Genomic DNA, 26,882 nt, shown 5'->3' with positions numbered 1-26,882 from the left:
CAACAATACAATCCTAACAGAGAATCTACACCTTCCTCATTCTACTAGTAAATGGGTTTTATTGCTGCCCATGTCCTCTTACTTCCTGTTAAGTATGACATCTGTTTGTCAGACACCCTTCAAATGGAAGTGAGGAAGTATCCCATAACAGGGACACAAACAGCAACTAAAAGTTGATAGAGGTTCTAAATGTAAAAGTTGAAGTCGGGGTGAATGCTATTGTTACATGTATTAACCACATAAACAATCAGAACACCATATTATGTGTAATAGTTGTCCTATAGCTCACCTAAAGACTGTTTCATTTTGGAGATTGTCACAGTTACCAGCTCATATCCCTCCTCTTTGTCCTCACTAAAGCCATTCTGTGAAACCTGCTCTGGCTCTACATGATTGCTGTCTGATCGTATAGGTTTTAGCTTGATGTTAATGTTGGATTGATTCAGAGTGACCCCTCCGAAGATCTGAGACAAGATTGGCCTGGATTTCTTAGCCTTGTTGATGACTGAATACACCTCAACCTTTCTTTCTTTAGATTTACTGCGTGTAGTTCTAGGCACTCGAGAATCCTCGCTCTTATCTTTTTGGTCCCTTCTACTCCTTGTAGGCAAAGACTTGTTGTCACTGGTTCCCAATGTGGAGCCATCATTGAGCAAATCAGATGACCTCTTGATGGGTTCAGTAAGGAGCCAGTTTGGCCGCTCTGGCCTAGAGGAAGACTTCTTCACAGTGGTATTTTGGGCATCAAAGGAATCGACTGGCACATCTTCAAGTGGGGTAAAGTTTTTAGAATACGTTCGTTTGACATCATGCGGATCTGAGACTTGTAGCCTCTCCATTTCCCCAAGGAGTAACTTGCTGCCATTCACATCATCTACTGGTTTAAGTTGGAAAGCTCCTCTATGATCTAAAATGAAAAACAAATCAATAAACAGCCACAGACACTGTAAAAGTCTCACTTTAGGCTGTGCTGATCAACAGTACAATTAGAGGGGTGGTCACCCAAAACACAACAGTCTCTGGGAATATAAAGTCCAGGCTCCTTCTCCCTGTTATGATGTTACACAGAAGCTGTTCTCAGTTGCTGCTTTGGCACTTTATGATTGTTTGCAAGTATGGAATTGTAGGAGCAATATCAACAGAAATGCTGTCTGTGTCCCTGTTGAAATTGTAGTTACCGTGACAATAAGTGAAGGAACATTTATTGAAAGGAGCAATAAAACCTGACAGGAATTCTAATCCTTTCCCACTCTATCCAAATAAAAATATAACTTTTGGCTGGACATACACTTAAAGTGACACTAAACTCAGGAGTTAAATCTTAAAAATGCATTCAAGCCCCTTACCTATTAACAAAAATTTATTTTATTTGTGTATCACTCGGCTGTAGATCCTCAAATCATCTTTGAATTGGTGGACATTGTCCTTCCTTCTGGAGGGTAGCTACTTTTGTTCCCCATGGTCCCGGTGTGTGTTGTAAAGTAGACACCACTCCAAGCTTTCTCCAATGATGGACTATGATTGATCTAACATTTAGAGGGTTATTCACTATTGAGCCAAAGAAGCTTCGGCTAATCCTTCGGCTCACTTCGGCCACTGGAGCCCTTCAGTTCAGCCGAACCAAAGGGCTGCTGTACGGGTTATTAACAATAGCCCGTACAGCAGCCGAAGAGCTCAGCTGAGCCGAGGCATATCCGTTTAGCCGAAGCGAAGTGAAGGGGGATGAAGCCAGCCGATGTATGGTGGTTTTCAGCCATTCAGGGCTGTAGTGAATAGCCGAACACGTCGGGTCGATTATTTACTCAGATGCCCGCGGCGGCATAGGGAATAACCCCTTTAGTTTACTAGCATGTAGCCTCAGCCTCTTTCCGTAGGGTTCCCCCAAGGCTCTGTCCTTGGATCCCTTCTCTTCTCTATCTACACCTGCTCTCTTGGTCAGTTAATAACCTTGTTATCTCTCGTCTTGACTATTGCAACTCCCTCCTCATTGGCCTACCTCTAGACAGGCTATCTCCCCTTCAGTCTATCATGAATGCAGCTGCTAGACTCATCCATCTGACCAACCGCTTAGTGTCTGCAACCTCCCTCTGCAATCCCTCCACTGGCTTCCAATAGCCCGAAGGATAACATTCAAAATATTAACAACCACTTACAAAGTCCTCAATCTCTTTTTCTGCAGCCCCTGTTATAAATGAACAGGAATCCTCTATGAGTGTTCCTGTTCATTCATAACATGAGAACAGAGTATGGTTACTATAACTACAATTATGAATGAACAGGAGGTGATGTCGATCACTTCCCATTCGTTCATAATTGAGGATATAGTAACCATACTCTATCCTCAATTATTTACAAACACTCAGTGATCACTGATCGCTGAGTGTTTGTACCTCACTCTCCTTCCTGACAGTTGTGACAGGAGGCTGAGCTGTCTCTGCCCACACTGCTCTCCTCTGATCTGTGACAGGAGGCTGAGCGCAGCGCTCAGCCACCTGTGACAATTTCTCTCCTCCCTGCTGGGACACAGAGCAGCTCCCAGCGGGTGAGGAGAGAGGTGAGCAGCTCCCAGCGGGGAGGAGAGAAAGAACGGATGCACTGCTGTATCAGCCAGAAAACGGCACTTTCGGCATTTTGCCAAAAGTGCCATTTTCTGGCGATATGTTTCAGCAGCTGATATATCGGTACATCCCTAATAATAATAATAATGTACTGTGGTTGTAATCCCTTTACAACACACACAGGGACCATGGGGAACAAAATAGCCACCCTCCAGAAGGAAGGACAGTGTCAGCACCAATTCAGAGATGATTTGAGGATCTACAGCCGAGTGATACACACATAAGGTACATTTCTGTTAATGGTTAAGGTACTTGAATGCATTTTTAAGATTTAACTCCTGAGTTTAGTGTCACTTTAACAACCTGAAGAAAAATAACATTAAAACTAATAACTAAAAATTCTAAATATTGTGCATTGGTCCAAAAGGATTTTATGGGAGCATGAATGCATATAAAACTTAAAAGTTTTTTTTTTACTACTCATCTCTATTGATTCAAGGTAAATTATTTTCATATTACACCACTAATGTATCAGCAACACTCTGCTACATACAACCAATTGTGACCTCTTATGGTCATTCTTGGTACAGCTCCACACCAGGACTACATGGGTCATCACTGGTTAGCCTTGTAGCTGAAGTGTTATTTGCTGGTGAATTAGATAAAGAGAAAAAAGAATATACTGGTTTAAGGATTACTGACCTGGAACGGGAGTGACCAGATGTTTCCTTGGAAGTGTGTCATATCTGGCAGGTCTGAGTGCAGGAGACGTCACTGGATAACAAGAAGACAATATTACTATTATTACATTATATGGAGTGACTTAAGATTCTTCATTTACAGTAGTGTTGTGCAGTGACACTTGCATTATGCTATTATGTTACTGCTTGGAAATTCAAATTGCATTGCAAATTAAATGATCACTCAGCCTTATATATATATATATAATGCTGGAGAGATTTGTCAGGCCTCATTTAAAAATGTTTGCAGTTGAAAATGCATGTGTCAGTTATCTTATGATTGTTTCACGCATTTTTGTGTGTTTTAGATGCATATTTTGTCAGGATTTTCCTCCTGTTACCTAGAATGTTAGTAGGCAGGAGGCAGGAAAGTGATCCTGAGAATATTACTCCCACCGTAATTCCATTTCTAATAATCTCGCATACCAATTACATACTTATTCATGAATATTCTACAGATTAATTCAACTATACTTTAGGATAATATAACATTAGCTACTTGTGCTGTCAACTGTCCCCATTTTACCACCCTTGTTTAAATTTGCCTCAAGGACTGTCCTGCATAAATATCAGAGCACTCGACTAGACCTGAGGATTTCACCTTCCAGTGGCAGTGTTGGTACAATGTCCAACTGCAGCACCAGACCTTTGGAAAAATCAAAGGGGGTAGAAAGGTTCTTTGTGTTGATGCGAGAGGTCAAAAGTAGAAGTTAGATTTTAATTTGTACTGGAAAACCTGTTTAAGTGTGGAATGAGAAAAAAAAAAGAAAAGCCTAAGCAGAACAATGGCTAGGTGACTGGTTTGGAGTGACTACACAAATGCAGCCCTTCAGGGTTGGACAGTCAAAAGGAGCTCTTTGTCACATTAAAGTGAACCTGTGCCAGACTTTAGTGTACCTGTGCCCAAACAATGGGCATTACATAAGCCCTCATTCACCTTTCTAGCTGCTTGTAATGTAATCTATTCTCAAAGATTAAAGAGCATCAGGCTGCCAAGATTCTGGTGCAATAAAAAGTAATACGAAACAAGCAAAGATCTCAGTGAAACAAGCAAAGATCTATTGTGAAGTTTGTAGAGGAATTTTCCCACAATGCCTATATTTACAGAGGTGAATGAGAGAATGAGAGTATGAGAGTGTGTTTTAATGTGCTTGTACTTGTATATGATATGTAAATAAATACTGTCCGCATATGGGTTCAGTAAAAAAGCAGATCTTGGTGTAACCTTCTGTCTGCTTCGCTCACTGTGTCTCATTGCTAGAATTGGTATAAAGAACATTTTTGACATTTCTCCTTGGTGGTAGGATAGCCAGACACACAAACAAGGTATGAATTGTAGAGAATGTAGAGAAAGCTTTTTACTGCATGCAATGCATGGATGACCTAATTAAATAAAAAAAATATTCTGATATGAAATGCTCATATGAGTCTGTGGATGGTATGTTACATGCTCACAAGAGAGCAATTAATGAAGAACGCCAGATGAATATATATATATATACTTTCTTTCCATAGTTATCTTTAACAAAATTGTAAGTGTTTATTTATCAAAGCCATAGATAAAGCAGTATTTCTGTGCAATAAAACAGCCGTGTTTATTTTGTCAGTTTGGGCCTTCAAAGCCAATATATATCAGGTATGCAGACATCTTTCATTATCAGATTTCCATTACTCATGCCGATGTCAAGTCTTCATTCTAATAAATCTTGGAAGGAGACAATTGCTTGATGAGGTAATGCATGGCTGGAGCATCAACTAGTGCTGGGCATTTATAGATCAAGCTTCATATTTTTAAAGTTGATAAGTCAACTACAAATGAGTATACAAAGGCAACTTTTTAATTATCCTTCATTCCCTTATCAGTTATCAATTCCTTAAGGCAAACATTGCTCCTTGAGATAGTTAAATTTTAGGATTAGAGAGGTAGAGACTGCATCTCCCAGACAAGGTCAAATTCAATGGATATTGTGAAGATTGTTGGAACTCTTCCATTCTGTGGTGAACAGCTTGTGCATGAAGGACATTAGCGTTCTCTACTTTTGGTCTCTCCACCCTTTATCAATGCCATAAAATATAGGCATATCTTGCGCACTTGTACAGCAGGAATCTTTAACAGAGAACCTATGGCATCATAAAGTCAACTAGGCTCATGGTGGGACATGGACCTGGAATATTTTTGATGGTAAGGGCTGTGTATTCTAGAAAGCAACATAAGCATCTCCCAAAGCAAAGGTCCCCCAGAATTAATTACACAATAAAAATACCAGAAATAGGCATGTGTACTTTCCCTGCAGAGATTGTGCTAAATTTGATGCTACTAGAGAATTACATTTGCTTGGACACCGAAATTAAAAGAAAGCTTACAGGTTGAAAAAACCTGTACTCAAAGCTATCATACCTATACTGGTAAAGGTTTAAATCCACATCGTGCTCGCTTGTAAGCTCCATTAACTTACAGGTGAAACTCGAATAATTAGAATATCGTGCAAAAGTAATTGCAGTAAGTGCTGCAAAAGGGGCCCAAACCAAGTACTGAGTGCATATGCATGCTTGTACTTTTCAGAGGTCCGATACTGTTCTATGTACAATCCTTGTTTTATTGATTGCATGTAATCTACTTTTTTGAGGTTGTGGATTTGGGGTTCTTGGGGTTTTCATGAGCTGTAAGCCATAATCATCACAATTATGACAAATCACGGCTTGAATTATCTTGCTTTGCATGTAATAAGTCTCTCTCATATATTAGTTTCACCTTTTAAGTTGCATTAGTGAAATAAATGAACTTTGCACGATATTCTAATTATTCGAGTTTCACCTGTATTATATGTGACTTACTATAGCATGGTTTGAACTCTGAACATGTATTAACCCCCCTCCAAAAAAAAGATAATCTCCTAAAAGCTTGCAGGTTAAAATAGAGTTACATTTTGGTGGTCAGATCTATCAAAAGAGCTAGCTTAGGCATTAAGTAACTTGTCTTAAAAAATAATCTCTGTTCTGCCAGAGGTTCGATTCCCATTCTTATTGCTATACTGTTATCATTATAGTAGAATTGAAAAAGAAGATAGCTCCATGCAGATTTGAACTTGCATCCAAAGATACATAGTAAAGTTATAGATGTAACCCCAAATCCACCTGCTTAGGTCTATTGTAACATCCTATTGTAACATCCTTTATAGATTTTATTTGTTTTATGGCATGGCATGGCATGAACTCCCACCATTCTTAACCAAGCAAAATTCAGCCATTAGCGGTGAAATGGCCACAGCTCACAGGTTAAGTACTCTGACGGCCAGTGCAGCCATGGGAGACTTCCTGAAAGGCATGGGTTCGAATCCACATGTCAGCCTTCACCGGTGAAGGAGCCACCACTTGCAGGATAAGTACTCTGACGGCCAGTGTAGCCATGGGAGACTTCCTGAAGACATTAGGATCTCATCCTCATGTCGGCTCCTTGTGACCTTGGACAAGTCACTTCATCACACTGTGTCCCAGCTTTCAATCATTAGATTCTAGGGACTCCAAAACTTGTAGTGTTATGTGCTGAACGTATTCAGCTTGATATATGTATTCTCGAATACATATATATATAATAAAGCTGCTCAGGGTAAAGAACAAAACATTCTTATATGTGTTCTATGACCAGGTTGTAACATATTTGCACTCCACCTTGCATTTTCCTACTGGAGTGACTTCTATTACTGCAGTAGCTGCCCAGATTCAAACCAGGATCAGCATCCAAGTCTTTGTAGAGGATCACTTTGATGCATCGTCAGCTTGAATATGCACTGCAATAGATGCAGACCAAGAATCCATGTTTAATGCAAATGATTACTTAACGTATTAAGGGTGAAATAGCGGTGTGCAGGTGGTTAATTGAGCATCTTAAGCGTTATTGTTTAGTAGACCACAAAGGAAAGTTTATATTCTCCTTACTTTAGACATGTATGCTGTAAAATATACTGTTGTCACCACAGGCAAATTTAAAGTGAATGATTACCCCAAGTTTGCACTTGGAGCCAAAGACTATATAGTGTGTGAATATGCACAGTACAAAAACAGATATAAAGCATCAGTTTATAAAAATACAATTGACACAAATTCACGGAAGTTAAAACAGGTATAGTTTGTTGCAAAGTGACATGGATTATGTTTTTGTGATGCAAAAATTTGACTTTGCACCATTTTGGGCAGGTGGACTGTGAAATGACAGCTGTGAATTTAATTTAGCCTTAGGTTACAAAAATGTTAATTAGTGGAAGAGTTATTTTAAATATGCAGAAAATGTAAAAAACAAAAACAAAACATATCAAATTCACTACCAGCTTAGGCCAGCTTAATGAAAAATCAAACTGATAATTTTGCTTGAAATGAGGCACATAGCAAGAGATGATTGCAGGGCAGCAGGAGTGGTATTACTTTGCTTCTATTCAGTTCTGAGCTTTAAAAAAAAAAAGATTGCAAGTGATACATTGGGTAAGGACATGCATGTAGTGGTGTGTTGTGTTGCCATTCAGTTTTGATTAATTTTGGCACTCAGAGGCACCACCAAAACTTCCCTGTGCTGTTGCACTACAAAAAAAACAAAGCAGCATGCCCTAAATTTTCATGTTTTGAGGTGTTACACTGACCATTCATTTAGAATGGACTGACGTGCGCTGCAACATATGTGCTATGCAGTACATGTACGTGTGCTGTGGTGCATTGCGATCTGGTGTAAATGAACCCTTAAAGAAAAAATGCTTAGCTAAAACTGGCCTTAAGTGTACCTGTACCCCTACACTGTAACACCCTCTGCCTCCAGCTCACTCTGCAATTCATATATACTCACCAATCCATGATCCAATGAGATATCACCGTGGCCCTAGGACCGCGTTTCAGAATCTTGGGTACTGGGCCCATACATGCACTGTGCACACTCTATACTCCTGGGGAGTACAAACTCTTCATAGGATTAAATGTAGTGAGTGTGTGTGTGTGTGTGTGTGTGTGTGTGTGTGTGTGTGAAACTTTAATATAAATGTAAGTGCACCAACAGGTTAAGAGTAACATCTGGCCATAATGGTTCAAGAGCTGGTTGGAAATTTAGTATGGAGTTCTCTCCACCAGAGTGCTTTAAGGACATAAGAATCCAGAGGGTGATTACATGCTTCAAAAATCCACTGACACTTTTAGTGCCCCACCTGATCTGTTCTTGAGGGCATCGTATGCTTCCATCTCCAGGGAAATAACCATACTGTCAAACCGCCCGAGATCTGTGAGTGCAATCAACGCTCTGCAAAATACATACAGTAAACATACTATGGGTAACAGGCAGATATTGGCTGCAGTCCATTAATATACTTCTTTACAGTTCTTTACCTATCACTAGCATACAATGTTATATTTCAATTTTGTACTGAAATTAGCACAATATGAATGAAACCTCACACCACTACTCCTGAAAAATAAAATCAACTTTATTGTTCCAGCACTATAGAAAACATTTTACCCAGCACCTCTTTTTGGTGCATTTCACCCCCTACTGGGCCCAATTGTAAAATGTAAGGGAGGGAATAGGAGTATTTATACCCATAGCTTCCAACTCCCACTTAAATTATAAAGGAAAAGAATCCTTTAATCTGCCCATAATCTCTATATATACCCCCCAACTAAAACCATTATTGCATTATTGTTTACCCCAGTTATGCAGCCTTGGCAAGTGTTAGTAAAACTGAATATCTTTGCAACTACTTAGTGTATCCTGGTGAATTACACGTTCTTTATTTTTCAGGACAAATTGGGCCTTAATTTGGTGGTAAATGTTAATAGATATCTCCTACTTTTTTTTTATTAGCAAAATAAAACTGGCCCAACTAGTAAAAAAATAAATATATATATGTGTGCGTTATTTGTTGTGGTTACTGTAGTAGAGCCCAGAAACAATAGTGCGCCTTTTGCCTGCCATTTTCCATTTGCCTGAAGAAGGGACCACACAGGTTCCGAAACCTTACTGTAAGATGCTACACTACCTTAGTCAGTAAAGGGATTGACTTGGCATTGCATTGGAGTGCGAGTGACTTCCTATCTGAATTTGCATACATTTTGACTTCAGAGAGGACAATTAATCCAAATCTAATTATCACACTACCACGATAATAAACATGAAACATTTTTTTTCAATTATTCTAATCCTACCGGAAACACTGTCACCCACACAAACAGACAATAATCCGACAAATCCTGTACCCTATACACCACAATAAAAAAAAATAAAACTTGCACACTTGTACTGACATGAACGCTGACACTATAGCTGCACAATCACATGCACACTACACCCCTTACGCTACTACGGTAAAAAACATAAAATCTGCACCCCTCACAATACCAGAGTAATAGAAATAAAACCTTTTATTTATTTATGGATTTATTTATTAATTTTTATACTACTTAAAACACACTGTGATATATACACAAAATATTTATTAACTAAATGCTTTAATAATTAAAATAAAATAAAAAACAATATTTGACCCAGAATTTTAAAACTCTAGATGATGAGGAGACATTAAATTCAATATTAAACCAAGAGGAAACAGAAGAAAGAGTGGAAAATGGGAAATAGAGCCTTTATTAAAAAGATTTCTGCAATGCAGTCTTGCTCTTTAGTTACCTTACCTAACATCTCGTAAAAGGAGGAGCTTCTCGGGACGGTCCAGAATGGCAAGCAATGGTCTTACCAGATCTTCAATTCCTCCTTCCTCAATATACTGTAAGTAAAGTCAGTACGCCTGTAAGTAACTACAATAGGTGGACCATGTCTATAGAGAAGAACCAGAGAGTAAATGGAAAGTGGACTGTATTATGACAGCAGGTGTCTGTGCTTGTGACTTTTATATAACGTCTTGTATAGTTTAAATGTCAACCAAATAAAGTGGCTTTGCAAAGATGGGAGATGTCTGAGCAATCACAAATATTTACCATGAGGCTACAAAAAACATCACTTTGTTTTGACCCACCAATGACTTAAGCTATTTCAATGGTCACGTAATTATTGTATGCAAGGCATGCAAGGGAGCACCTACTGTTAGATGTTGTTAGATGTCTATGTATTTTACAAAGCCTGCACATAGTTAATGTCACTTATATCTTGGGCACAGAAAAACTTTTACAATGTGCTGAAATTATGCTGCTGTCCAGGTGGCCATGAAAAATAATTACTGAGCATGTGCAATATTTGTGTAGTCTATTCAGTGACGTAACACACAGCGGTGTAACCTTGGAGTAGCCATAGTGTTACACTGTCACTTTACATGTTTCTCAAGCCTGCTAACAATATTGTTTACAGCTAAGTATGCATCCCTAACTAAACCACATAAACAATATTTGTTTAAATCTAAATAAAACACAGCATTCCAAATAACCTCAGTAAAGAACAAGCACACTTTGCAAGTATAAAAAGGACAATGTGTATATTCAAACTGCTTAGGTGTAATTTTGCCACCACCTACTGGTAGGAATTAAATAGGCCATCAGACGACACTGCCTGCTGTCCGCATTGTGCATTCGAACCTGCTGAATTGTTTCACATCTTTCAGTGTTATTCAAGCATTCGGGGATATTGGTACCTTGTCTATGACCTATTACAGAGTAAGCTGAGTATCTCTTTCCCTCTCACCCCATTGGTGATGTTGTTGGGTATTGTGGAACCATTTTCCTCCCATTCTGCAGAGAGGACTCTATTCCATTTGTTGTGTTTCTATGCTCATAAGGCTATTTTGTTGCATGGGAAAAAATGTGTGCCGTCCTATTGAGAAATAGAGAAACAAGATGTCACCAGCACACCAGAGAAATGTGTCCAAAAGAATGTCTTTATTGATGCACAGACATATTGTCACAAGGATGGCAACATTTTAGGGCCACGCAGGATCCCTTTATCGGGCTCCATGATATCGAGTCTGATGAAGGGACTCTGTGTAACGGCCGCCGCCGTCACCTGCGGGCAGGGGAGGAGGAAGCGGCAGCCAGCCGCTCCTTCGCTGGGCCGATTGCGTTCCAGGGTGGAGCGCACGCTCCTCACTTCCGGGTTTCGGGACCGCGTGCGTTCCAACGTGGAACGCGGAAGTGCGCCGAGAGCTCGCTCGGCTCCTCCTGGTAAACGGAGGCCTATTTAAACGGCCAGGTCAGACAGCATGGCGTTCCTGAATTGAGCAGAAACGCCTGCTGTCTCCTGGGACCCTCCACTTGCCTCCAGATTGTGCCCTCCAACATTCACCGGATCCGGACCCCTCCGAGGAACCCCTGCTTCTCCCATTGAGCCAGGTTTTCACAAATCGCAAGTACTGAGTGCAGTTGCACCCTCTTGTCATTCTGGACTGTTAAAGTATCGCCTGCATAGGCTTAAGCTGCTAGGGGGGGATTTATACTTGCTTCAGATGTGCATATCTGTGGACTCCTGCAGTCATATTGGCCGTTTATCATTTACTACCGCTCCTCAACCCTAGTTTGCGTAGTTGAACCTTTTCCGTTACCTTATTATTTAACCTGAGGCTGTGATGCGAGGAACCCTAACTCTCTGTTAAAACTGAGAGAGTGAAATCAGGGTTCCATACCTGAGAAGCCTCCACAGCTGCGATCCACACTACTTCAGTCCATTCAGGCGTTACACTCTGCATGGCCATGAAATATTGCTATCCTTGTGACAATATGTCTGGTGACATCATGTTTCTCTATTGATCTGAGTGGCAACATCTGCAGTCATTTCGGCTCCCATTCTTAAGGGGTTTACCGGTAAGGAGTAAGAAATGTCACAATGATGTAGGAGGCAAGCCTGGGTCCGTGGTGGTGTGCATGTGTTGTATATTTGTTTCAACCACAATCTGTGTGTTCGTTGTGTTGAGGCTATGTGTACCCCATTTTCTTTTGTATTAAAAATGGTAAAAAATTGCGAAATAAACACATTTAAAAAAAAAAAAAAAGCCATCAGCAAAATGACAAAACGTCATTCAGATCTACATATAAAATATAATAAATGGACTAAAGTTTGTCTTTTTCTTACACCAAAGCAAACAGAATCTTCTTTTTAAATTGCATTTGGGAAGCAATCCCACAGTCAAACGCACAGTCACATGCATATTTCTTCACTTTATTCCTAAAAAGGTAACCAACACCAAATCCTCCACTATGGAGTCATGAGTGTGACTCCCTAATGGCACCCTCACCACATGACATTATTCCCTCAATAAATCTGAACTCCACGCACACATAAAAGACATATCAATGCAGCTCATTAATAAACTATTCAACTATTTTCCTAAAATGCAAACAGTGCAAGCACCTGAATGTGACTGAATTTCAGCCTGTGTATTTAGTTGTTTTCTGGAGTTCATCTTTAACCAGTTGACATCCGCGGTGTTAAACCCCCTTCCCATCCAGGCCATTTTTCAGTATTCAGCGCTGCGGTACTTTAACTGACATTTATTCCGTCATGCAGCGCTGTACTGAAATGAATTTTATACCCTTTTTTGGGGACAGATAGAGCTTTCTTTTGGTGGTATTTATTCACCACTGGGGGTTTTATTTTTTTACTATATTAAGGAAAAATTACCGAAATTTTTAAAAAAAAAAACAGTTTCCCCTATATTAAATGATAAAACATTTATTATTACCCAATTTTTGCGAACGAGCACATATAGGCGATCGGCGGGCTATGGACCCGCTGATCGCCTATATGTGTGACACCCGGTACCGGGTGTGTGCATTGTCGGGTCTTTTCTGCCCGTGCGTGCCCGCTAGGGGGCGCGCGCGAGCAGAAAAAAATTGCCGTCTGGAGACGGCAACCCGCAGATGCAGCAGTGCCGTCCGTCCGTTTTTCTACTACGGGCAGACGGCAAGAGGTTAAAGAGATTTTCCATTTCAGTAAAATTATTCCAATCATGAAAAAAACTAATTTTATTTGTCTTGGTTGGCTATAGGAAGCAAATTCCTTTAACTGTCTAACGTCCTCTGGAAGAAGGTAGTATGGCTTGGTTTATTGTTATGACTAGGGATGCATTGGGATGCATCGGGATGCAACTGGTATTTCGGTTTCGAGTGCCGATATTTTGTGCCGATATCTTTTTTCCGGTACTCGCCGATACAGAATACCGAAAGTCCCATTCAGGAAGCCAGGCGGCATGTAATGACTCGCCACCTGGCTTCCTGATTACACACTGTCCGGCTTCCTGGCTAAAGACTCGCCAACCGGCTTCCTGATTAGCAGGGAAGCCATCCCCATGCTTCTCGTCACTAAGTGACGAGAAAGCATGAAGCTGGCTTTCTGGCCAATCAGGGCCCGGCTTCCTGACTGGCTGGGAAGCCGGCTCCATGCTCCCTCGTCATGAGGTGACGAGGGAGCATGAAGCCGGCTTCCCGACCAATCAGAAAGCCTGGCTTCCTGATTAGCTAGCTTCTGACCAATCAAGAAGCCGGGTTGCTGATTGGCCGGTAAGGCGGCTCCATGCTCTCTCGGCACTTGTCATTAGCGTGTAATGATGTGCTGCCCGGCTTCCTGATACCGGAAGTATCGGGCTAGGTATTGGAGCATACTTGTTCTCGCCCAAATACTCGGCATCGGCAACGATACTAGTGTTGGTATCAGTGCATCCCTAGTTATGACCAGAACAAATATTTTTAATGTGAGGCCCACTCACACTTTTCTAAAGCACTCAAAGGGAACCAATCCACTCAAAATCGATCTTAGTCATGGGTGAATGTTGGTGGACTTAACCATCTACTGATGTACAATTTTTATCACAGACTTCAGCTTTCCCAGCCATGGGTCTGACCCTCTGATGTCACAAATTTCCATTCCTCAGCAATCTTTCTATTGCATTTTCCAAGTTAAACCCCCATTGCAATGACAACAGGATGTGGATGAATCTTGAATCTCAAGCTCGGAGATGTTAATCTGAAGGTACCTGGGAGATACAGGAAGCTCATTCAGCCTACCAGCATCTATCCAAAACTATCATAGTGGATGACGACTGTATCTTACAGGCAAAGAAACATATTGAAAACATACCCTTCTACAGTGACGCAAGATGGCTGCTACTTCGTCCTCATTGAGCAGTTTTCTGGCCATATCCTCAGTCACTGCCAGCCTGTCCTCTATAGACATGTCTCCATTATAGATTGCATTCAGATCCCTTTGTGCCCCAAAGAAGAATGGCCGATTACGTTCTTTGCCTACAGAAGGTCAGATCATCAGTGATCGGCAGGACCACACACTATAGACGTAGTCATTTCTGGAACTGTACACATGTTCACAATGGTTATTCACTGCAAACAAAATCACTAGAAGTTGACCATGACCATAAGAAGTGCAGCTGTTCTCAGACTGCAGGAGCTGAATGAGGCTTGTGTGCTACACTTTTCCGTGCACTGACCTAAAGGCCTCTGAACATGCTTTGTGTCTTGGTGGAGGTTTTAAGTGATCTGTGAAAGGAGAAGGGGGCATCAAAAGCCTCTGCACATACAAAAGCGATGAATGGACACTTTCTCAGGTCTACTCAGGTCAACAGTAATGGGTATTTGAATATTGCTTTTAAAATGGCTGTGACTCTTACTGGGGGCATCAAAAGCCTCTGCACATACAAAAGCGATGAATGGACACTTTCTCAGGTCTACTCAGGTCAACAGTAATGGGTATTTGAATATTGCTTTTAAAATGGCTGTGACTGTTACTGACACAGTAAAGGCTTCTTTATTCTATATATCTATCACACCACTGTAAGACAGAATTCAGTCAAAATCTAAATATTCTCTAACAAGTCTAAAATCTCACATTTGTTATCGATTACCGTAAGTCCTTGCTAACTGTGCTATTAGATTAACTGCTTAGTTACAAAACTCAAGATTAACCACATAAGGTGAGGAGGATGGCTTTATTGGTCACACAGGAGCTTTATCAGGACCTTCACATGCAGCTCTATGATGTCAGGTTTATTAAACACTGCAAAAAACACTAGAGGGCACAGCTTACTTTAGAATATACAGATTTCAAACAATCAAATCAACGCTGAGCAAGCACATATAAAGATGTATTAGTAGCAGAAGTGAAGTCAAAGCTGAGACAATTGCAGTATTTATATGGTATTTACAAGCAGCAAATGGCCTCTACAGCTTTGCTAAAACAAAATGAACCTATACCACTACGCTGCTTAATCCAATATTTGTTCTCTCGCAGATCTTTATTGGCAGATACAATCTTCAGCTTCTGACACTTTTGTATGAATCAGATGTCTGATTTTTTTCAATGGTATTATTACTGTTCTTTTCCAGACTGAAGATGTTTAGAAAAAGACCTTACTGACCTCTGTAACTACAGGAACTGTGGAAAAATGCATCCTCAAAGTTCACAGCAGGAGCACTGGAATCTTCAAGGCATTTGTCAGTAGCTCAGCTCCCCTGTTCACTCCTTCCAGCAGTGACTCGGAAGCCTTATGATCTCTAATGTACACACAGAGCAGGAGCTCTGGAAGGGGAAGTAGGGTGAGCTGAGCTACTGAGAGAAGAAAATTAAGGACTTCAGTACATCTGCCACAAGCTTTTAGGATGAACTGTCCTATAGTACCTGCAGTTACAGGGCTTGTTGTAAAGTTCATTTACTACATGTTAAGAACATGTAAATGCTTGAATGTCCATAGCCTGGCCTCTAGATTCACTATGAATACATATAAAACTATTTTTACATACAAAATAATTAAAGATATTCTTGCATTATACATATAATTGGTTATGTTCCTCTTATAAATGTTTGAATTGAAGAGCCAGACACATTCAGTAAAATGTAAGCTCTTAGTTACTGTTGGTTTGGCAAGGATTGCTGGCGCACCACGTTAGATCTTATTTTTTTTTCAGGGTGGCCCTTGTAATCCGATTTGTTTCCAGTCCATAATACTCCAATTTTCAGTCCATAATACTCCACTTTGAAACTGCACCCAGTTAGGAACATCATGTCCAACCAATTCATCTTAGCGGTACTATGCATCTTTATATGCTTGCTAGATCTGAACCAAAGAGGTCTCCACACACGAGTTAATTACCCTTTCTCTGGCTTCTGATCATAAATTTCTGAACAATGTTAACTAGATAAAACAGAAACAACATTACAGCATGGATTAATTAAATCATTGAACTGTCTGAAGAAAATCACCCTTTGGAGAAGCCTGCTAGAGACTGAAAGGCCATCACTGTTGATATCATGAAAATTCTAGCCTGTCATTATTGCTGATCTTCTTACTTCAATACATTTCGAGCCATTGACCTGGAACAACCATACAGCAGATAAAGTCAGAGGTGCATGCTTGTTCAAAGTCAGAACTGAAGCCCTTAGATTAGAATGACAGACAGTTATCTAGCATTTTCAGATGGTGAAATCAGCGATGGCAACCCCATGCTTCTCTCAACAAGGGTTTCCTTTATGTTTTCTTTTTATACAGTATAAATACACACACGTCATATAAAGGGTTTTGTGTAATAAGAATTGTCATCATATTATGCTGCATGTAACTACATTATGCTGCATGTAACTACATCAATGGAATGAAGTAATGGAGCACCAGTAATAGATGATTTTCTGTTTTTTTGCAACCTCCATCTATTGATCCATGGTGTTAAAGACCCCATGAAGCTCCTTTATTATGTGAGCAGCCTACTGACAGTCTCCCATTACAGCATTAATAAAACCTGCTCTAGCCACACCAAACTCACCAATACACTACCCGGCAAGTAGTTATGTAGGCAAAATTATAAGCAACAGGGCCCTGCTGAAGAGCCTGAGGAGGAATTCCCTTTATATATCTGCTCCCATGTGATGTGAACTGGAAAGTCTTGTCATTGCAACTCAGGGGCAGCAGTTGGGTTCTTTTCCCACCAGCATTAGGCTGACTGTAACGGCACAAGGGTTATAGGTCCATGTTCCACCGAACTTACTATAACTATTTATACCTTTACTTTTAGTAGCTGTTGCTCTAACTCTATAATCTTCTTTCTTTGTAAAAGTGGATTTATCCTACAATGGTTTTCATACTCTTCTGAACAAAACATTAGAACAAAACATTAGCCGCTAAAAGTACATCTAAAAGGATTTTGAGGCAAATTAAATACAGGATCAGCATAGGAGAAAAAGTAAATTGGATTGGGTTGTAAATCCGTCTTACCAGTGACAGACTTAGCGCTGTGCAAAGAGTCACTGTTCAGTAATGTGGGCCAGTTCAAAACTTCCAAAAATGCAGCCGAAAAATAAAGTATTAAGAAAGACGCTCACACATTTCTTTTTTACATAAGTTTCCTATCTATAAAAAAAATTCTACAACAAAGATTTAATTATATACACATTTTTTTATTGACTTTTTTGGAGGAGTCAGTCCTGAAAATTCTTGGCTGAACAGTCACTACAGCCAATCAGCCGCAGGGAGTGTTTGAGTATTCTGACAGCTGCACACCAGCCACTGTCAGAATACAATTGCTTGGAGGAGGGGATATCCCACCCACGCTGTTAGTGGTGATGAACAAGAAAAAGTTCCAAGTGTATGGTCAGCTTATGCAGGCTCTGGAATAAGCAGGAACATTCTGACATCAAGTCTAGAGTAGGAGCAGAGCTCTCTGCTGGTTGGCTACAGAATGCAAGTCAATGAAGAAACCAACACTTGTCACATCCTACCATTCAGAGACAACCTCCACTCCATATTAAGCTGTTACCTTACGGACATCAGGTAGCTTCCTTTAAGATTTCAGAATGTATTGTGATCCAGACTCTCATGGAAGTGGCCTGGTGTACACTAAACCGGTCAGGTGTTTGTGCTGCCTGATTTTTGGGAAGTAATAGGTAACAAGAGTTGCGTATGAACAGTGTTGTTTAACAAGTGGTGGTTGCTTAATTGACAATATTGTAAAGTATCAGACTTTGCTTTACTACCACATACCACCAATAGAAGCTGCAGATGAAAGACTCTGACTTACATCTTTTAAAAATCTTAGGTGCATGTATTTATTCACTGGATGGCAGAACCCATAAACAGATCACTTGGCATGGTGCTTTCCATATGGCCTTATAGTCAACAGTGGTACAGAAAGCTGTGCCAACAAGTTTACAACACACCCTTTTTTCAGAATATATAGTTAATTAGGCACTATGCATCAAAGCTTTCAAAAATCAGTCCACCAAAAAGTGATAACTTAGTTAGGGGAGCAGCCTGGCACGCTGAGTCGGCCCTGGGCTTCCTATATATGTTAGATACTGCAACAGCAATATGTTCCTGCCATATTTCTGGCTTTGTTCCTATCCATCTCATAATTTTAGGATTTGCTGTCCACCTTTTGTGTTCCAAAGTAAATCCACCTAGGAGAGTGGGAACCCCTCATAATTTCCATAGCAGGTGGAAACCTAAGCATAAAGATATCACTAATATGGATAATCTATAAGAAAGTGTCAGGTGGTGTAACTTTCCAGCATCTACCAAAAACTGAAATATCGTGAATGACTCTTCGAGGGGAACATCAAACTATTATATTGAAAGTTTTATGTTAAATCTGGGGTAACAGGGCCTAGGAGGTCAGTGGGCATAGCATGACTATTATACCCTCCCATCTGTGTGCTTGCAATACAGTCTTTGCAGAATAAGTCAGTATTTATTTTCTCGTCACATTCCTGTTCTTTGGCTTGTAGCCTGAGCCTTGAAATAGTTTGCTATGCAGATTGCGATACATAGAAAATACCGCATGCTATGATTCAAATTTAAATTTCAGCTTTGCCGCAATGAGTGTGATATTTCTATAATAGCGCATACATATGTATTTTACCTTGTGCATAGGTGTTTATGCTTACAGCAAGACATAGACACAAGAGCTGAAATTGTGATGAAGACCCCATTAAAGAAACTTGCTGATACAAACAGGTACAGTACTAATGTGGTATGACCATGTTCCAAGCTGACACAGTAGAAGAAGCTCGTGGCAATGTCTATTTACCTTTTTCTGATTCACCTGGTGATGGCGATTTCGCTCTCCTCTTTGAATCAGGTGTGGAGGACTCCTTGCTGCCCTCTCCATTTTGTTTACCACGGCCACCTTTAAAAAACAGGTTTATGAAGGTTTTTGAACGCTGTATGCCAGTACTTTCGGGTGAATTTTTCTTCTCTTTTTTCTTCTTCTTTCGGGCTTCTGCATAAAAGAACATGTGAAATTAAAATGAGTCCTTAAAATTAGTTAATTAAAATGTCCTTATTAAAGGGGGACGTTGAACCTGCCATGTTATATGGCTGCTTTACTGTCACTGTCATTTTCTGATCATTGCTCCACCTACTTGCACATGCCTGATCTCAACCTAATGCCTACACATCAACACTTTCACCATGTGCTTAGGATGGAACGCCACCGTTCATGCCTAAAAAGCAACAGAGACAATTTTGATAATAGAGTGGGAAAAGTTAAAACCTCTGTCTGTGTTGATTAGCCACTAGAGGTAGGGTAGATAAGCCATTACAAACACTATTCATTCCAGTTTAGCAACTGTTCAGTTAAGATTTAGGCCACATAGTGAGTGCATTGATTTCGATGAGCTGGCCGCCTCATAGACTTGCAATATGAGAAGGAAAAGTAAAGCAGAACTACTGTGTAGAGCTGCAAAGAAAGAAGAAGGGCCTGAGTACGTAATTAACTAATATGCATTCCACCCCATATACATGCACAATAACCTTTGGTACACAGAAACAATTTTTTTAAGAATGAAAACATAATTATGATATTATTAATTTATTCATGGTACATCACGCCCACGTCATTTACAACTGATGAAAAATTAAGACTATACATTCTCTTTAACATACGGAAGGATACTATTTCTTAAATACAGACACACACACACACATATATATTTTACATTTACGCAACCCCTTGTTGCGAATTATGTCCTCCTTGTGTTGAATTCTACATAAAAATTAAAACATGCCACTACAGTCCCATGCAGCTCACCGTGATGATGTGGTAATGTTGCTGCACTACTTCTAAATACAAAGCAGAGTTGCCACCCTCGTGTAGGCTTTGCCTGCTTGCACTACAGCGGGATGGTAAGCTATTGCTGGAGGAGTGGCTATCAGTATTGCCACTGCTGATTCACAAGCCTGTAGCTTGCCAATAAGCACCTAGCCACACCTAGACCTGTCCACTGCTTTCTGGATTGACAGTACTGCCTCTGTCACTGAAATCCTCCCACTGTGAGCTGCAGTGTCTGGGAGGGGTTATGTGTGAGACATAAATGAAGGAGGATTTGCCTGAGGCAGGGAGGATAAAGGACGTTTTTGTGGCTTGTGCATCGCATATGAACTGGATTTGGTACATGTTTAGACTGTCATACAGGTACCTTTTGGATGTACTTTAAGGAAGAACTTCATTAGGTACTATTAGCATCTAAAACAGTCAGCTACAATTACCCCTCAGTAAAAACTTTAATATTTAAGAGTTTTTGTTTCATCGGAAAACCATATAGTTTTTATTAGACCAGAGATCATTCTGTCAATGGCTTACTTATTATGTGCATCCTATGCAGGGAATCAGGGAATCACACGAAAAACAAAAAACTCACCCCAAAGTGAGAGGTAGCTCTGAGATCTTTTGATGGGTCTCCGAGGTTTGCTAAGTGCCAACAGCAATGCAGTTTTTGGAGATTCAGAAGTGGGAAAATCCCCTCCAAATTCCTTTCTCTGTCTCCTCTTTAGCGGGGACTCCAGCATGCTCTCTGAACGTATGGCAGTATCTTTAAGAAGCACAGGTGGGTGGACAGTTCTTTGCTTTTCACTTCTCATCTTTCCCAGTTGCTGAGCTCCATCAGAATCAGACAACACAGATGAAGATGAATGTAGATTTGTCTGGATGGCAGTCTCCGACCTGCCCAACAGGTGTGGGTCAAGTGATACTTCTGTAGAAATGCTAACATCCACCATTCCTGGTTCAAACATGGTAGGACTGGATATAAGTGCTTGATGATACCCATTAACAGCTCCTTGAGGAACACCAGAGGAATAGGAAGAAATAGAAGAGCTGGTTTCAGAAGCTTGAGAGAGCTGCTGCAATTGGCCGTTGGTTACTGGCAAAGGATGGAAGGAAATATAACAAAAAGTCAGTTTATTGACATCCCATATGAAATGTAAGATTTAAAAAATATATTTTAACATAATCCATGTTAAAGTAACACACAGAGAATGAATGCAGACCTGCTGAAGGCGGCCCAGGAAATCTGATTTTTAAAAATAGCTGAACATTTAAAATATTCTGCTAACATAAGCAACTGTGTAAGCATAACCTTTGCCATTTGATTTCCCTGTTGTTTGGAAGCACTCATCATAAGGCATGGCTAGCATAAGTTCTTTGATTACATCCAGCCTATCCTGGTCAATGCAGAGATACATACGTATGCAGACCAGGACTGACAACCAACAGCAAGGAAGTCATATGTAAGGACCATGGGCAGGGCTTGGCTAAATGTATGAAGGAGTTACATTCCTTTAGCAGCTTTTGGTCTGTTTCTCCTCTAATTACAGGAGTACATATATGGTTCCTGGTACTGAATCACTGAATTAAACAGGTGTGCGGAACAGATGCCTTCCAAGTTTAAATACAAGTATAATGATCTTCATTTTCATTGTATTATAATGTTCAAATCTATTGTTTCTCAGCTTAGAAAACTGTCAGTTTAAAAAAAATCCTTATCCTGCAGTGTAGGGCTGCAACAACTAATCAATGTTATTCATGAAAATCGATAATGATAAATTGATAATGATAATCATTGTCAACGATTTGTTGATACTGCCAACACCGCCCCTCGGCCGCTGCCACTGCAGCAACTCTGCTCAGTTGCTTTCCTTCCCACTGGGATCCCACTGTGGTCTGTGTCCCCTTGGATCTCCACTGCTTTCCCCGCCTGTATCGGCAGAGGGCATCGAAGGGGACACAGACTGGCTGTCAGGGTGCCAGCACAGCTCTGCAAGAAAGATGCTAGAGAAGGGGCGGGTCAGGACATAGAGTGTGGGTGCTGCTTAATGGGCCAGGGAAGGTGGCTGAATGTGACATGAGGAAGTGACACAGTGGGTGAAATCTGTACAATATAATATATGGGTGTGCAATAGCCAGACTGCTATTGGTTATTGCAGTTTGATATAGCCAATAGCAGGCTGGCTATTGCACCTGCCCACTGCCTGCTGTCAATCAGCAGAGGAGGAACTAAATCCATGAAACTTATTAAAATGTCTAATATAATACAAACGATTATTAATTTTTTTTTTTTTATAAAAAGGTGGGGGGAAAAAAAGTCATTTTCAGTTTCAGCCTTACAAATTCTGCTGCGGGAGGTGCCTTGCAATGCCATTCATTTCAATGGCTCCCCAAACACACCTAACGCCTGGAGTGCGATCACCTGCACTGGAACGCACGGTACCACAATGTAATACTGCTTAAGATCTAGCGCTATCTTCAGGGATGTCTGTAATATAAGACCTACCACCGAACTAGGTCTTATTTTCGGGGTAGGTCTTATATTACAGACATCCCAGAAGATAGCGCTAGGTCTTATTTTCGGGGGATGTCTTACTTTCGGGGAAACACGGTAGCATTATTTTCTGTAGGGCCATTAATTTGTATTTAACGCTCGGAACAAAAATGCGTGACTGCTGGTTGTACAACTCCTCACTGCATCAGGAAAATAATAGATTTTTACCATGCCTCTGGTAAAAACACTGGGAAACACACAGATGTAAAAGCAACCAAGCAAAGGTTGTGAATGGTTGTGAATATTACCAAATTGCCATTTCATTTTAATGGAGAAATGATTGTCCTAGGAACCCCTTACAACGTCACTCACTAGCTCCGCTCTCAGGTACTTACATCGATTAAACCAACAATACTCTGCAATCATCTCTTTGTACGCAGGGTACATTCCCATCTCCTGAAAAAATACAGCCATGAATTAGAAATAAACACACACATACCTACAAACACAAGATGGACTGCAGAAAGTAAAACATGATAGGTCTGCGTGATGAATAATACATTCCTCTTCACAGATGAAACTGAATACACAGAGCCTTAAGTAAATGACCCAGCAATGCCTTGAGACGCAGGCTGGGTGATGTTCAATTATTGTAGTGTGGAGGTAATTAGTGGCAAGTCATTTACCTGGAAACATACTCTGCGTTTCACTAGTTTCTCAGTTCAATGCTCTTTTTGCCTAATCTACAGATTTAACAAAGCCTAGTTAAACATATAGTTTAAATGATCAGTTGCTGCAGACATCAGGTTTTCATGCTGTAATTCACCCATTCACCCTACACAAGTCCTCTACTTGTGTACATGTTTGCTGCATACTGGTGTGTAAGCATCTTGACCCTGGTCCATTATGGATCATGTTCATTTGGACAGCTGCTTACCTCTCCTTCCTGAAAAGTTGGACAGGTACCTGAAGACCAAAAACATTGGAATGCAAAAAAGCTTTGAGGATATTCATACATAGAAAGACTTATCAACTGATCTGGTTATAGTAAATAAGTCTGGTTGTTAAGGTTTCTGTTTCATATACTCACAGCTTTTAGCACTGCTTTACAGAACAACGCCAACTGGGAGCATAGATTAGGGATGCACTGATAACGTTTTTTCAGTATCGAGTACCGATATTTTTTTTCGGTACTCACAGACACCGAAAACCGATGGTTGAAGTTCCATTAAGGAAGCCAGGCGGCATGTAATGACCCGCCGCCCGGCTTCCTGATAAGCCGGGAAGCCATCTCCATGCTGCCTTGTCACCAGGTGAGCTCCAAATCACGGTCTACAAATTAATCAATGGTAATTATAAGGGCGATAGCAATTTGATTAATTTAGGTCCCCAAAAAGGACAGGAGGACACAATTTAATGTTGCAGGAAAGATTTAATCCAAACTGTGGAGGGGGAACTTTATAGTCAGGGCGGCAAAAAGTGGAACTCCCTTCCCCAGGTAGTGGTAAGAGCTTGGAGCATTGACAAATTAAAAAACTTCCCCACCTTAGCAGATGGCACTGCCTGCCAACATGACATACTGTATAATTTTCACCAAGCAGAAAAGCTTCATAGCTGCGGCAATCTATACAGTGCTGTCCGGCCACAATTCTAACATTGCAGCGGGCGGCTAAAGAGCGTTAAAGGAGAACTATGGGGTTCTATCTTTTCTTTATTATTGCATCCCTTAGGCTAAATAAGTAAATTGTGTAATTTACAACTATTAGCTAAAATGCACCCTAAGCCTGTAAACCCTTCTTTAAGATGGTGGGCGGGGCTAAGGGCCGCAATGAGGAAAGATCTGTAAATACTGTCGGGATCCTCCCCACTAATCTTCGTCACTGTGACTGACAGTGATTCTTGAGAGCTGCTGTGCGTCCACGAATATATGGACATGCGCAGCAGCTCTGTGCACGCAGCTCTCTCCTTACCTGCATGTCCCCGTCCTCTGTGCCAGCCTTCCAGACACGCTGCTGTGTAGCCCTTGATCCCCTCCCTCCTCCTCTCCATCTGCATCGCCTACTTCACGTGTAGTGTGCAGTGCACTGAGAAGATCTTGTTCCGGGTCAGAAGCTCTCTCTTCATAATTTATCACAGATGGGCAAATCCATATATGGTGAATGATGTCACTGGAGATCCCTGCTGATCGGATGCTTGCCAGTCTGCAGGGATCCCAAGTGACATAATTCACCAAATATGGACTTGTCCATTTGTAGTAAATGCTGAAGAGAAAGCCCTCTTTCCCCTCTCTCATCAGCGATCCCCAGTGATTTGATTGATGTCAGCGTCACACAGGGCAGGGAGAGAGAGATAGGAGAAGGACCCCCTCTCTCTCTCTTCATCATTTACCACATATGGGCTAGTCCATATATGATGAATGATGTCACTGGGGATCCCTGCTGATCGGATGCTTGCCAGTCTACAGGGATACCTAGTGACATCAGTCACCATATATGGACTTGCCCATTTCTGGTAAATGATGGAGAGAGGGATGGCTCTTTATCCTCTCTCTCTCTCCCCGTGTGACGCTGACATCCTAATTACTGGGATCGCTGATGAGAGAGGGGAAAGAGCACTGAAATGTGCAGGGAGGCTGAGTCCGTTTATTTCTTTCAGTCTCTTGCTGCTGCCTTTTCACTTCAGACTTAGCGCCCCCTAACAGGAAAGGAGCTCGGAGCAGGGCTGAAGATGGCCGTTTACTACAGGTTTTGAGAATTTTATCCGTGATGTGCTGCGACTTTAGAAAAAAGGAAGAATGCTACCGTACTACAATCAAGGTAAGGGGTATTTTTATTTGCCCTTAGGTCATAATTCTCCTTTAATACCCCGGAACAACCGCCTGGGTTTACTGCCCCTCAGCCACTGGTCTAAACAAGGCCTTAGACAGTTGTCACCAGAGAATATGTCACTACTGAAAGATTTGCCCTCACCGTTTTGACATCTGTACAATTTTGGATTTCCTATTACTTTCGGTCCTCTTGAAAATGGTCACAAGAACAAACCAAGAGGGAGTATGTCACCACTGGGAACAAAGACACATGTTAATTAAGATAACAAAGCCATTATTAATGATGGCTATAGGTACCTTTATTGTGAGCATGATGTGAGTTAACCCCTTTAGCACTTCAACTGCCTTGCTATGGCTTATATCTTCAAAGTTAATTCCATTGGCCCCAAGAACCTGATCGCCGACTTTAATACCCCTTTCTTCTGCTATTCCACCCGGATCAATCCTGCAAAAAAAGAAGACACAATTGTTTCTATATAACTGTAAACACATTGCTTTGGATTGGGGAACCTAGAGTAATACTTCAAGAAAACAGTGGAGATAAGAAGCAGTCACATTTAAAAAACTAAAATTATGTCAAGTTGTAGATATTGACACTGCCCAACCAGTAATAAAAAACAGAATTTATACCAGCCCATAAGAAAAGTACAGTTTATGCGCTGGCACTGTAGTCAGCTAATTACAGTATAAAAGCGGAAATACAGGCAAGCAGTCAAATACACAGATGCAAAACACACATATACGATTAGGGTCCATCCAGCCTTGAGATTTACAAAGCTCTACCACACAGCACAGTTCTGCTTTGCAGAGGAGGGGACCTGATCTGATAGACACTGATGAACTTATCTATCTGACATTCCGCTCTTTCCCTATCAGTATGCTCCTTGCACGGTAACACACCTGCTTGTGCTGCTCCTACTTCCCTCTCTCTGAACTTTGCTGCACAGGGACTGCAAGAGGCTGATACCAAGTCATATCCATGAACTTACAATGTTTACATTTAAAAAATACATTTAAGGATGCATTAATTATTGCATAGCAGCATTTTTGTTATCTGTCTGGAGTTCAGCTTTAAGGTCCCTATGCAGAATGTAATACAGGGGTAGACAGGACTCACCCTACATTATTTGGCTGCCTCATTATGTGGATGCCCCAGAGGGTGGGCAACCTTTGCACTCCATCTGCTGTAATACTACAGGTTCCAGGAGGCATTGCAAGACTCTGACAGCCACAACCATGACTCCCAGAGGCAT

General features: G+C 40.9%; 1 protein-coding gene across 1 annotated transcript in view; it reads right to left on the bottom strand.

Moving 5' to 3' along the window:
• PDZD7 (PDZ domain containing 7) overlaps positions 1 to 26,882 on the bottom strand; it is a 40,300-nt gene that overhangs the window by 1,683 nt on the left and 11,735 nt on the right. Inside the window, exons 5-13 of the mRNA XM_018553414.1 lie at positions 25,927 to 26,074; positions 23,198 to 23,258; positions 20,904 to 21,404; positions 19,292 to 19,483; positions 14,343 to 14,506; positions 9,959 to 10,050; positions 8,482 to 8,573; positions 3,261 to 3,332; positions 290 to 907 (exon numbers count right to left, since the gene is read on the bottom strand). Of these exons, the coding sequence (XP_018408916.1) occupies positions 290 to 907; positions 3,261 to 3,332; positions 8,482 to 8,573; positions 9,959 to 10,050; positions 14,343 to 14,506; positions 19,292 to 19,483; positions 20,904 to 21,404; positions 23,198 to 23,258; positions 25,927 to 26,074 (1,940 nt within the window). The remainder of the gene's footprint in view (positions 1 to 289; positions 908 to 3,260; positions 3,333 to 8,481; positions 8,574 to 9,958; positions 10,051 to 14,342; positions 14,507 to 19,291; positions 19,484 to 20,903; positions 21,405 to 23,197; positions 23,259 to 25,926; positions 26,075 to 26,882) is intronic.

The sequence above is a fragment of the Nanorana parkeri genome, unplaced genomic scaffold, assembly GCF_000935625.1.
Source record: "Nanorana parkeri isolate BGI_ZX_2015 unplaced genomic scaffold, ASM93562v1 scaffold119, whole genome shotgun sequence".
Classification (NCBI taxonomy): domain Eukaryota; kingdom Metazoa; phylum Chordata; class Amphibia; order Anura; family Dicroglossidae; genus Nanorana; species Nanorana parkeri.
Note: the sequence above shows the minus strand (reverse complement) of the source record. Positions and strands in the feature narration are given on the sequence as shown.